The following is a 12,248-nucleotide window of genomic DNA, read 5'->3' as shown; positions in this document are numbered from 1 at the left end:
AGCAGAACACTCAAAATGTGGAGAAGCCTCGCACAACTGGATGGGAAAGTCCAAGGTCACTGTGTTTATGTGATGGAGATTCTTGATAGCAAGAAAAAAGGCACTGGGCAACCTCTCATGCTTTCTTCACATCCTTGTCGATTTGCCTTGTTTACTATTCATATTTCACATTCTCTTTGAAAGTGTGTTTCTTTGGGGTTCACTGTTTGATCGGGGGCAGACTATTGTGATACTTTGGCTAGATTCTTTGGATTAGATCTGTGCATGCTGGTCTGATCCTGACAGCTTGAGACCGTGGGTGGGGAGGGAGAACTTAATAATTACTGATCACAGTATTGAAAATCACAAGAGAATTGCAGGCTGAAAAGTGACATGAATTCCGTAGGTGAAAAGGTAAATCTCTGGACCAAGTTTTCGAGAGAAACATCACATTATTTAACATTCCAACAAAAGCCGTTTGGGAATGAGCTCCATTTTCTGATTTACATCAAACATTTATTTCTCTTCTCTTTGCCTCCTTTGTTCCTCCCCCTGCCCAACAGAGTCATAAACTCTGTTCTTCAAAATAAAATAAAATGAACGCGGGATGGAGGTGAGTGGGGACAAGAAAGATTGAAAGCAACACTGAAAACAATATAATCCAACTCAGGATATTTCATCCACCTCGCCTTTTGTTATCCCACAAGTACACAAGTGGCAGCCCCCAGACTGACTCCAAGGATAGACCCACATAGTAATCCATCTGGGAGGTTACACACGGCAGGGCAGGCAACTTTCTGTCTTCCAAGATCCAGGAACCACTCACTCACAAGTTTCCTTCCCTGATGTCCAGAGAATGAGCATGTAATAAACTGTGAAAATACAGACATATACACATATCCTCTCTTGCCTTTCCTCTTCTTCTTCTTTGCCAATTGGTGAACACTTTGTTTTATTCCAGCAGACTTTTGCTTCATGCAGCAAGTGTTTGTTTTTAAGTGATGGCTCCTGTTTCTTTTAGATAATTGTAGATTTCAAATACTGTAAGATGCACAGAGTGTGGGGTACAATTGCTTTTAATAAAATAACTAGGTGTCATATTGAGAGAGTGAACACACAGAAGCGGGAATTTTAATGAATTGATAATTCTTCTACAATTGCCTCCACGGCTGAAAACGGTCCTCAGAGAATTATTTGTTACTTAATAAAAAAAGTAAAAAAAGACATACAGATGATGTATGTCATTTTTAAAAATCAAGATAACCTTGTCGTTAGACAACTACTATTCTTCCTGTTTCTTCTAAAACTCCCCAGACAAGTCTCCCTGTAGATAGCATGGTCACATGTGCTATGGCTACAGTTCATTAATACAAGTATTGCTTGCGAGCCGTGTGTCAAAGCATTTGTCCTTCCAGGCTGTGATGCCTTATGATTAGCATTTTTTATTATTGTGTTTTCTTTGCTGCTGTTATGTCTGCATTTCGTTGTTGTTATCAAATTAATACAAAAGGGAAAGCATTTATTCAATAACGTTTCTCTATCAAAATTCACTTCTGTCTTTTGGCAAAATATTCCACAGATACGGAAATGATAGGAAGATGGGCTCTGTTGGGAGATGAGCTTTTGCTGGTGAAGCCTGCTTAAAGTTTTGGAGGGGCTTTGAAGGGGACCTAGGGACAACTGGGACAGGGTGGTGCTGTGCTCTAACCACTAAGCCTAGGGCTTGCCGATCAGAAGGTCGGCGGTTCAAATCCCCGCAACGGGGTGAGCTCCCATTGCTCAGTCCCTGCTCCTGCCAGGTAAACGGTGTTTCCGTGCGCTGCTCTGGTTTCGCCAGAAGCGGCTTAGTCATGCTGGCCACATAACCCAGATAAAGTGTCTGCAGACAAACGTCGGCTCCCTCGGCCAGTAAAGCGAGATGAGTACTGCAACCCCAGAGTTGTTCGTGACTGTACTTTACTGTCAGGGGTCCTTTACCTTTAGGGACCATTAGCTTAAGCTGTGATGCTAAGCACATCTATCAGCAAAACTGGCCCGACCCCTAGGCTTTGTTATGCTTTACAGACATAGCTATAAATAGAACAGTTGGATTACTGGATCAGCAATCTTCACCACGAGGCCACTGGCAAAATGTAAGTGTCCCCACAGACTTCCATAAATGTACCTCTACCTGTGGTTGAATTTCTCTTTTTTTCATTCCTGGTTTGTTTTTGTTTTTTTAATGCTGCATAAAGCAAATACAGACAAAAATAAATAGCAATACAGCATTTTGTGAAGCATAAAACGAATTGTCCCTTTTGAATTTGGTGAGAGGGAAATCCTCCCCAGGGCAAGAGCCCTCTGCTATTACTGCACATACCGTTGGTTAAAGTCTAATTTATCACAACTCAAATCAGCTATGATAGATACACTCATCCTTCAAGGAATGTTAGTCACCTGCCAACTCATATAGATAAGAGCCCCAGTCCCCAATGATATGCTTTGCCATTCAAAATCCAGTTCCCTTTTTGCCCTGTCACTCAGTTCATGAACGGGTAGCCTTCATCCCTCCCCCCCCCCCAAAAAACCCTCCACATTTCAGTCCAAAAGGGTCATGTAAGAACAAGTTACTCTCCTCAGTGAAACATCTTAAACGTAAGCCATTAAAATGTGCCTTCTTTCCACAACAGACCACTGCAGAATTTACAGACTTGTTTTTAAAAAGGGAGACTAGAAACCATGGAAAGAGGAAAAATCCGGCTACCTGAGCCCAGGGACACACAGCATCTAAAAGAGGAAGACACGTACCTGCCGACAGATGCCATTTCCTCTACATTTTATAACCCCGCGTGCAGTTTTTACCATTATTGCCACAATAAACCATACGATAAAATGGATTGCTTTGCTGACTCGAGTACCAGCTGGTTAGCAGAAAAGTGCCCCCCCCCTTTGCATGATTCAGTCTCCTTGACAAATATACTGCATTGTACTAGATGAGTCATCAGAGGACTATTCTACATTTTATAGGCCAGTTGCGTAGTTCCTCATGTTTCAGCATTCCCACAGTGAATTAAACCAAAAACTGACCAAACACTTCCACCTTTACTCTTCCACCTTCTCCGTTGGTGTTGTTTTAAAAACCAACAGCAGCATCCTGCTATTCCCATTTATATCCTGCCCTCACCACTGAACAACCACCCTTGCAATGCCCTGAACCAACTGAATGTCTCAGCACTGCTTCCGATGTGAGGAGGTTAAAAGCTGAAACACAAACATTTTACTCAGGACCGCTAAGGATGCTAGGGGCTGGTGCTACTCCGATTTGGTGCAATGTACATCTGGGGGAGTGGACCCCACCTGCACAAAACGGCGACCAACCCAGTCAAACACATGCCACAGAGCCATGCGAGGCAGCGCACTGCACCGCTGAGAAGTTAGCAAGAGCCTTGCATTGTGGCTTATGGACGGAATCTGTTAAAAATAGCTTCCCCTGATAAAAGAACATATGTCCTTAAAATGCCCTGAAATATTTATCACAATGTCATTGTAACAAATACTTAATTCCATTATATATTTTTATTTCCTTCCTCCCATTCGTGATTTGGTGTTGGTCATTATGGAACTACATATTGGTCCCATCTGGCTTACAGGAGTCAGCAAACTTTTTCAGAAGTGGGCCGGTCCACCTTCCCCTCAGGCCTTGTGGGGGGGGGGCAGACTATATTCTGAAAATAAAAATAAAAATGCCCCACGAATAACCCAGAGATGCATTTTAAATGAAAGCACACATTCTACTCATGTAAAAACACGCTGATTCCTGGACCGTCCGTGGGTCTGATTTAGAAGGCGATTGGGCCGGATCCAGCCCCTGGGCCTTAGTTTGCCTACCCATGTCATAAGACATGTCCTTCATAGGGAAGCATCAATTGCCAAGGTCCAACAAACATTGGGGGGAGGGGCATAGGGGTCATTTGTATTGGAGAACTGGCATGGGGAGAAGGGGGCGTTTAACCCCTTTTGCACTCACCAATTCTTTTAAAACCCCTTTGCTCCCAGAGGTTGAGCATATTTCTGGTTTTGGAGCTCAACTGATTTAAACATGGCGGGGGGGGGAGAGGTAGAGGGGGGAGAGTTATGGGAGTATTATAGTTCTACCGCACAAGCGCTCGCCTGCATTTGCACACTTGCATTTCCAAGTGCAAGAGCTATAAAGGCCAACGCCAGCAAACCACAACTGAAGCTCCCCTATAAGCAAGTCAAAAGTGGATGTTAGCACAAACTTCCTACAAAAGAGAAGGGTGCGGAGGAACAGGACAAGCCTCTGCCTAAGAGAAGGGGAGGCTACATAACAATCAGAGAGCAGGAGCAGGTGGACCCCCCCCCCCAAATTCCACATGTTGGGACCAGCCACTGGAATCGCCTGGAGGGACAGTTAAGAGGTATGCAGAGAAGAAGAAAAAAAAACATAATGTGCCAAAAGAATAGTGCCACTGTATTCTGCTCTGGTCAGACCACACCTGGAGTACTGTGTCCAGTTCTGTGCACCACAGTTCAAGAAGGACACTGACAAACTGGAACGTGTCCAGAGGAGGGCAACCAAAATGGTCCAAGGCCTGGAAACGATGCCTTATGAGGAACGGCTAAGGGAGCTGGGCATGTTTAGCTTGGAGAAGAGGAGGTTAAGGGGTGATATGATAGCCATGTTCAAATATATAAAAGGGTGCCACATAGAGGAGGGAGAAAGGTTGTTTTCTGCTGCTCCAGAGAAGCGGACACGGAGCAATGGATCCAAACTACAAGAAAGAAGATTCCACCTAAACATTAGGAAGAACTTCCTGACAGTAAGAGCTGTTCTACAGTGGAATTTGCTGCCAAGGAGTGTGGTGGAGTCTCCTCCTTTGGAGGTCTTTAAGCAGAGGCTTGACAACCATATGTCAGGAGTGCTCTGATGGTGTTTCCTGCTTGGCAGGGGGTTGGACTCGATGGCCCTTGTGGTCTCTTCCAACTCTATGATTCTATGATTCTATGAAGAGTGTGGAACTAGAATTCTCTAGATTTTGACAGCCGAGAGAAGCCTGAAACAAGGCAGATACTTCTGCAGGCTTATGTAAATCTAGCTATGCATCACAACCACCCAGTTTTGATCAATCCTGTATTAACTGTGCAGCCTACGGATGACAGAGCTCAGTAGCAGAAGTGGTTTGCGAAGAGGACGGCAGGCGTTGATGAAAGGGATAAGTGAGTCAGATCAAAAGGAGCACAGAGTGCTCTTTTTAAAATTAAAAAGCAGCATTTATCTAAATATTCAGAGTATGTTAAAGGCTTTAGTCACAACTAAGTTATCAAATAATATAGGAGAAGGCTGGAAGAGATCCAGGCTTGCTGTTTCCAATAGGCGAAGGACTCTATTGAAGAAACATGCACAAAAATGCTACTATTTTTAAATATAGCTGGCTTTGAAGCTCTAATTGCTTTTAATTCACTTGGATTTTTCAAGAAGAGAAAGGGGGAAATTATGAAGTACCTTGGAAACCGTTTCAAGAGCACAGTGTGACACACGCACAAACAGCAAGGTATTTTAAAGATTTCATTTTCATTCAAGATAGCAGAAATGGAAAGGTATCTGATGTTTATTTAAAAGCGTACTTCCTTCCCTAAGAGAGATTAAAAACACCATAACATGCCTGTTTATCATCCTGAGGCAAGCAGGGGGTGTACTTGAAAACAAACCAAAGACAAGCTTTTCACACTCTGGTTTGCTTCCAGACAGATCTGTTTACTGAACATTCATCCTGATTTGTCTGCACATCGGCTGTTTCTTGGGCATTCGCTCCAATTTTCTTGGAAGGGAGGTTACACAATGTTACACCAAGGAATTCTCACCCCACACTTCCCAGTGCATTTTCCTGTCACTTTCCTAACTGCAAGAAGTCAAGTTGTTTGAAGGGGGGCGGGGGGGGCGGGGAGAGAGAAACAGGTTTGTTGTGCAAAAGCACCAAATCCACTTTAATTTTACAACCTGAATTTGCCAGTATGTTATTGAACCCCCCCCCCAAAAAAAACACACCCCCAGTGACAATATGAAAGCTGCCTCTGTTTCAAAAGAGGCAAAAGAAAAGGGAAATCTTCCACAGATCCATGATGGGCAGAATAATCCAATGGGTAAAAGGAGGCAAAATGCCCATGAGTTGCCCCACCAGAATGGAATATGTGGAGTCTTCAAGCAAATATTATATGATTTAATTGACATAAAGCAAGTGGTGTCCACACTTTTTTCAAAGAGGACTGGATTTGATGAAGTGAAGAGCCGTGAGGGCCGACCAAACTTGTTGACCTTTTTTTAGGATTGAAGTTGTTGAGCTTCTTTTAGGATTGAAGTAGTTGAGGGTTTTTTAGGGTTTTATCCCAGGAAATAAACTGCCACAGGGGCCGGATTAAACCAACAAGCGGGCCAGATTAGGCCCCCGAAACGGACACCGGACATGCCTGCAGTAGAGGAATTACTAAGTTGGAACAATGAGGAGGAACTGGTTTGGTTTTGTGTTGTTGTGCATTTTATAACATACAGTAGAAGTTTAGTTTCCTGAAGCTCTTAGTGGTCTTCATCCTTCATAAAACAATTATTTAACCCAGGATGGCCAGGGTACTTGTTGTATACAGTCCCCTGAAGGAATTTCTGGCAGCTCCTGAAGCCTCCCAACAATGATCTTAAGACAAGAGAAAATTTAAAAATGCCTGAAACAGCCCCCGAAACGGACTCTGGACATGCCTGGTGCAAGGGATGTGAACCAACAACAGCTTAAGCCATCATTGTTGGCAAAACTTCCCATGATTTCCCAACAGACACCTCAAACCAAAAAGCCAAGCCATCTCTGTTGTCCTGCATGTAATATCGACACAGCATTGTTTGGATCGTATCTTGACTTAAGGAGAGATCAGCACAAACTGTTTTTTCCCTTCACAATGCACAGGAAGTATCTAATTAACCATATCTTCCCATCTGAACGGGAAAACTATGGCTACCAGCTTTGGGACCTTAAACTACCATCTTTTTTGCTCTATAAGACTCACTTTTCCCCTCCTAAAAAGTAAGGGGAAATGTGTGTGCGTCTTATGCAGTGTTTCCCAACCGGTGTTCCGCGGCACACTACTGTGCCGTGAGACGTTGGCTGGTGTGCCGTGGGAGGGAGGCGGGCGAGTCGGGCAGTGAGAGGCGGCGGCGGCGAGGATCCGCGTCAAGCCGGTGTCGGCTCCGCGGTGGTGGTGCCGAGCGGGGGGGCAGCGCGTGCAAAAGGGAGGAGCGCGAGACAGCGGAGGAGGAGGCCGGCATGTCCGGGCAGCAGCAGCAACAACAGCAGCAGCAACTCCCGGCGACGGCTCCTCAAGCCCTGCCGCCGCCCCCTCCTCCGCCCGCTATCGCCGCCACCACCACAACAGCCGCCGCCGCCTCAGTTGCCGCCATCCCTCAGTCCCTCGCTCTGCTGCCTCCTCCCACCCCCAAAGCTTGGAGGTTCCCCGGCAACGGGGAGGGAAAAAACTTTCACTTTCGTGCGTCCCTCCCGGCGTGACGCTGCGCGCTGACGTCACGGGGCTGTAATGGTGGTGTGCCGCAAGATTTTTTTCATTAAACAGGTGTGCCGTTGCCCAAAAAAGTTTGGGAAACACTGGTCTTATGGAGCGAATGCAGGCTGCGCAGCTATCCCAGAAGCCAGAACAGCAAGAGGGGTTGCTGCTTTCACTGCGCAGCGATCCCTCTTGCTGTTCTGGCTTCTGAGATTCAGAATTTTTTTTTCTTGTTTTCCTCCTCCAAAAACTAGGTGCGTCTTGTGGTCTGGTGCGCCTTATAGAGTGAAAAATACGACAACTTTAAATGGATCAAAAGAGGGAGAGAGAAAGGCATGATAGACTCATAAAATTGAAGAGTTGGGAGGTACATGAGAGTCATCTAGGCTTCCTCAACCTCGGCCCTCCAGATGTTTTGCAACTACAATAATAATAATTTATTATTTATACCCCGGCCATCTGGTTGAGTTTCCCCAGCCACTCTGGGTGGCTTCCAATCAAGTGTTAAAAACAATATAGCAATACAACAATACAATTCCCATATTCCCAACCCTGCTTAAGCTTTGCAAATGTGCTAGCAGTTCTAGGAGGAGACAGGTATGTGTGTTGATTCTTTTTCTTGTACTTTTCTGAGTCTTCTTCCTCCCTTAAATTCGGGTGGTGGTTGCTATATTAGTACCTCTCATACATCTCTACGTATCTGTCTCATTATCTGCTCCTCTTGGCTGTGTTGCTTGAATGAGGAAGCGAGTCTCTTGTCTTTCTGACTTCATGTATGGAGGCAGAGTTTCTATGTGCATTTATAGGCGTCCTGTGACTGTGTTGCATCCGTTGCAAAAGGAGAAGTAGCGAAGGGGAGCTTGCATTTGCATTTGAACTCTCTAACATGAATTCATAGATTTCCCTTGAAGCTTGTCTCTCTAATCTGCAAAATAGGCAGGAGCTTTCTAGAATTTCTCCTGTACATACACAGGTAATTTTGACCTGTAACTTGGATTGTTCGTTTTGGGTGAGTGGTTGAGAACCATTTGCTCTGCATGCATACGGTTTATTCATACTTTCTGGTCATAGCACACCTATCTGTTACAATCTTTGGATGTCCAATAATATTAGAATTGTTTGGGGGACTCCTGGACCCGCATGAAACCTGTTTGGCTGCTTCTCATGTGTAAACCTTAGTCTTCATTCTCCCAAAATTTGCTATCTAAGCTGGCTGCAAAATTACGTAACAGGCACACAACAGGCAACGCTTCAGGTTACAGACTCCGCTAACCCAGAAATATTACCTGGGGTTAAGAACTTTGCTTCAGGATGAGAACAGAAATTGTGCTCCGGCGGTGCGGCAGCAGCGGGAGGCCCCTTTAGCTAAAGTGGTGCTTCAGGTTAAGAACAGTTTCAGGTTAAGAACGGACTTCCGGAACGAATTAAGTACTTAACCCGAGGTACCACTGTATAAGGAAATCAGCCCTGAGTGCTCACTGGAAGGACAGATCGTGAAACTGAGGCTCCAAGACTTTGGCCACCTCATGAGAAGAGAAGACTCCCCGGAAAAGAGACTGTGATGTTGGGAAAGATGGAGGGCACAAGGAGAAGGGGACGACAGAGGATGAGATGGTTGGACAGTGTTCTTGAAGCTACCAGCATGAGTTTGACCAAACTGCGGGAGGCAGTGCCTGGCGTGCTCTGGTCCATGGGGTCACGAAGAGTCACACGACTAAACAACTAAACAACAACAGCCCCAGTATATCCAATTGCCTCTCTTTCCTAGTTTTTCTAAGTAAAGAAATTTATCTCTTGAAACAAATCAGGTATATAAATAGGCAGAAACTTTAGCATTTCCTGGGCACCATGAATCAATTTGGATGAATGTCCCCTTTGAATGTAAAAAGCTAAGTACCCGGATTTAAGCCATCTCTAAGAGTGGGTTCACTTTTAATAGCCTTTTTGAAAATGCATATCATAGGTAAGGTTTCAAGAAAGTGGAACAGTCAGGTATATGAAAGAGAAACCTAAAAATAATAGTCTAATAATACTTCAGATGATAAATGCCATAGATTAGGGAACAATACTTAGAGGTCATCTTTTTACCTAGAAACTGAAGTAGGAAGTCTCAGTCACTGTGGTTATGTAGGAAGCTGAGCTGTCAGAGAAAACCTAGTCACCCCATTACAAAACCTATGTATAAAAATATAAGGCGGCTTTTTGTGAAGCCAGATTCCATAAAGTGTTATCTCCAGTACCAGTTTTGAGCACCAGTCCTATCAGCTAATCATTTGTGTGTGTGTGTATTAACACTGGCAAATTCGCAGTACCCAGTCAGCACCCTTTGCTCCCTTCAGTAGGTTCACAGGTGGAAGTACCGTATTTTTCGCCCTATAGGACGCACTTTCCCCCTCCAAAAATGAAGGGGAAATGTGTGTGCGTCCTATGGGGCGAATGCAGGCTTTCGCTGAAGCCTGGAGAGCGAGGGGGGTCAGTGCGCACCGACCCCTCTCACTCTCCAGGCTTCAGGAAGCTATCCGCTAGCCGTGGGAGACGAAGCTCTCCCACGGCTAGTGGAGAGCTTGCCCAGCACCTAGAAGCTTGGAGCGCGCTGAGCTCAGCACACCCCAAGCTTCGGGTTTCGCACAGCTCTCCCACGGCTTGCGGATAGCAGCCTGTTCTGGGGGCTGGGGTTGGGGGAAGCCCCGCACCTGGGGGGAAAATTTTTTTTTCCTTTATTCCCCCCCAAAAAAAACTAGGTGCGTCCTATGGCCGGTGTGTCCTATGGGGTGAAAAATACGGTACATCTCTCAGGAGCTGAATTTAAGGTGTGGGTTCTACAACACCCAACTTTTACCAGGTTAAAAAGAAAGAAACACAATTTTATCCACTGATTTACCAAGGTTGTTGAAAAGCAATTTTGATTCTGTACTCCTAGAATTGTTCTGAGGAGGGCTTTCAAAAACTTAACATCTTAAAGTTAGGAGTGAACTTTAAGTTGGCCTAACCCAAAAGATACTCCACTTTCCCTCATCTAATAACCAAGGCAGAGATAACACATTTTATAAAAAATAAAGGTGGAAACATTAAACTTCAGCCTTCATGGTAAAACAGATCAGCTATAATGTGATGGGTTTTAACAATTAAAGCAGTTTCCACCAATAAAATGCAAGATCTAGCCAATGGCAGCTAAAAAAATCCTCACACAAGCAGCAAGGTAATGAAAAGAATAAATTGTGAAGTCCATGTGTGCAACTGTGCTTCAATGTACAGCGCTAATGTACAGAGTAATAAATAAATGATACAATTTAAACTAGAAGCTACATGTTCAGAATCCCAAGGCTTCAAAATAAGATTTGCAACATCCAGTGCTGCTCCCACAAACCCATCCCAAATCCAAATTTAAGAAACTGACATTGGGGATTAAAGAGACCGAAGCATAAATAAAATCAGTGATTGATTGAATTTGGATCCTATGATATATAGTTGCACTTCTGTTTACGTAATGCGCGCGGCAAACCCTGAAGTATTTTACCAGGTTTCATTGCGCACACATGCACAGAAGCAGTCTTCAGGTTGCGGAAACCTCGGGATTTGACCGGACCTGTGGAACGGATCCCGTCCGCAACCGGAGGTACCACTGTACAATGATGCCCTAATCTTAAGACCACATATTTGGAAATTCCATTGAAATCAATATTGTGATCGTAGCTAGGATCACAAGAGCTGAGTATTGAGGGATTTCTTTAAATGGTATGTTAGGGGAGTAGTACCTCTGGTGTGGGGGACTCGGGTGGTGCTGTGGGTTAAACCACAGAGCCTAGGGCTTGCCGATCAGAAGGTCGGCGGTTCAAATCCCCGCAATGGGGTGAGCTCCCGTTGCTCGGTCCCTGCTCCTGCCAACCTAGCAGTTCGAAAGCATGTCAAAGTGCAAGTAGATAAATAGGTACCACTCCAGCAGGAAGGTAAACGGCGTTTCCGTGCGCTGCTCTGGTTCGCCAGAAGTGGCTTAGTCATGCTGGCCACATGACCCGGAAGCTGTACGCCGGCTCCCTTGGCCAATAAAGTGAGATGAGCACCGCAACCCCAGAGTCGGTCACGACTGGACCTAATGGTCGGGGGTCCCTTTACCTTTACCTCTGGTGTGGGGTACGCTGCACTCCTTCTGGGGTGGTCTGTGTACCTTTGGCCCCCACCCTGCACTCAGATCTCACCTGTGCTCCTCAAAGTTGTCAGCATGCAACAGCGGCCACACCCCAAGAACTGCTTTGACTGGCCAACTAAACCAGGTGAGGGTAGCCAATGGGTCTGAAATTGTTGGTGAGTTAGGGACTTCCTGTGTATGTGATGACAGCCTCTGACAGACTGACAGGACACTTCCTATTCTTTGCTCTGGGAACTGCCTTCTAGAATCCCGGGAGAGGGGAAACAGACGACATGTAATTAGCAAAGTTTTGGGTTAGTCGAACAAACACAATTCTTCCCCCAAAACATGTACTATACCTAGGAAGAACCATTTGTGTGTTCACAAAGAGCTTCACATGCGCTTCGTGTACATGTGTGAATTTGTAGGTCAGAACTTCACTGTTGGAGCCACCTCAAGGTCATGTGGCCCCCAACCCCTGGTCCCAATCGACACACCTGAGATGTGGACATCTGCAGGGGGAAGCCTAGGCCCATGGCTTCCCATGAGAACTAGAAGCACATACGCTCAGGGTTTTAGCTCATGTGACATTGGGGCAGGC

The 12,248-nt window shown here is 45.3% G+C and overlaps 1 protein-coding gene and 1 long non-coding RNA gene across 4 annotated transcripts in view; both read right to left on the bottom strand.

Annotated features, from left to right (window-relative positions):
* LOC309528859 overlaps positions 1-12,248 on the bottom strand; it is a 414,370-nt gene that overhangs the window by 221,036 nt on the left and 181,086 nt on the right. The window lies entirely within an intron of this gene.
* Positions 1-12,248, bottom strand: part of SPRED2 (sprouty related EVH1 domain containing 2) — an 80,117-nt gene that overhangs the window by 37,666 nt on the left and 30,203 nt on the right. The window contains exon 1 of one of the 3 annotated variants that reach the window (XM_082216450.1): positions 2,767-2,884. The exons of 1 other annotated variant lie outside the window; for it this stretch is intronic. In XM_082216450.1, coding sequence (XP_082072576.1) covers positions 2,767-2,783 — 17 coding nt within the window. In that variant the 5' untranslated portion in view covers positions 2,784-2,884. Of the gene's footprint in view, positions 1-2,766; positions 2,885-12,248 lie in introns of those variants that run through there. One more of the 3 variants, XM_082216451.1, reaches the window with a different exon arrangement.

The sequence above is a fragment of the Podarcis vaucheri genome (genome assembly GCF_965113315.1).
Source record: "Podarcis vaucheri genome assembly, chromosome: 3".
Lineage (NCBI taxonomy): Eukaryota > Metazoa > Chordata > Lepidosauria > Squamata > Lacertidae > Podarcis > Podarcis vaucheri.
This window is presented reverse-complemented; position numbering and strand designations above follow the sequence as displayed.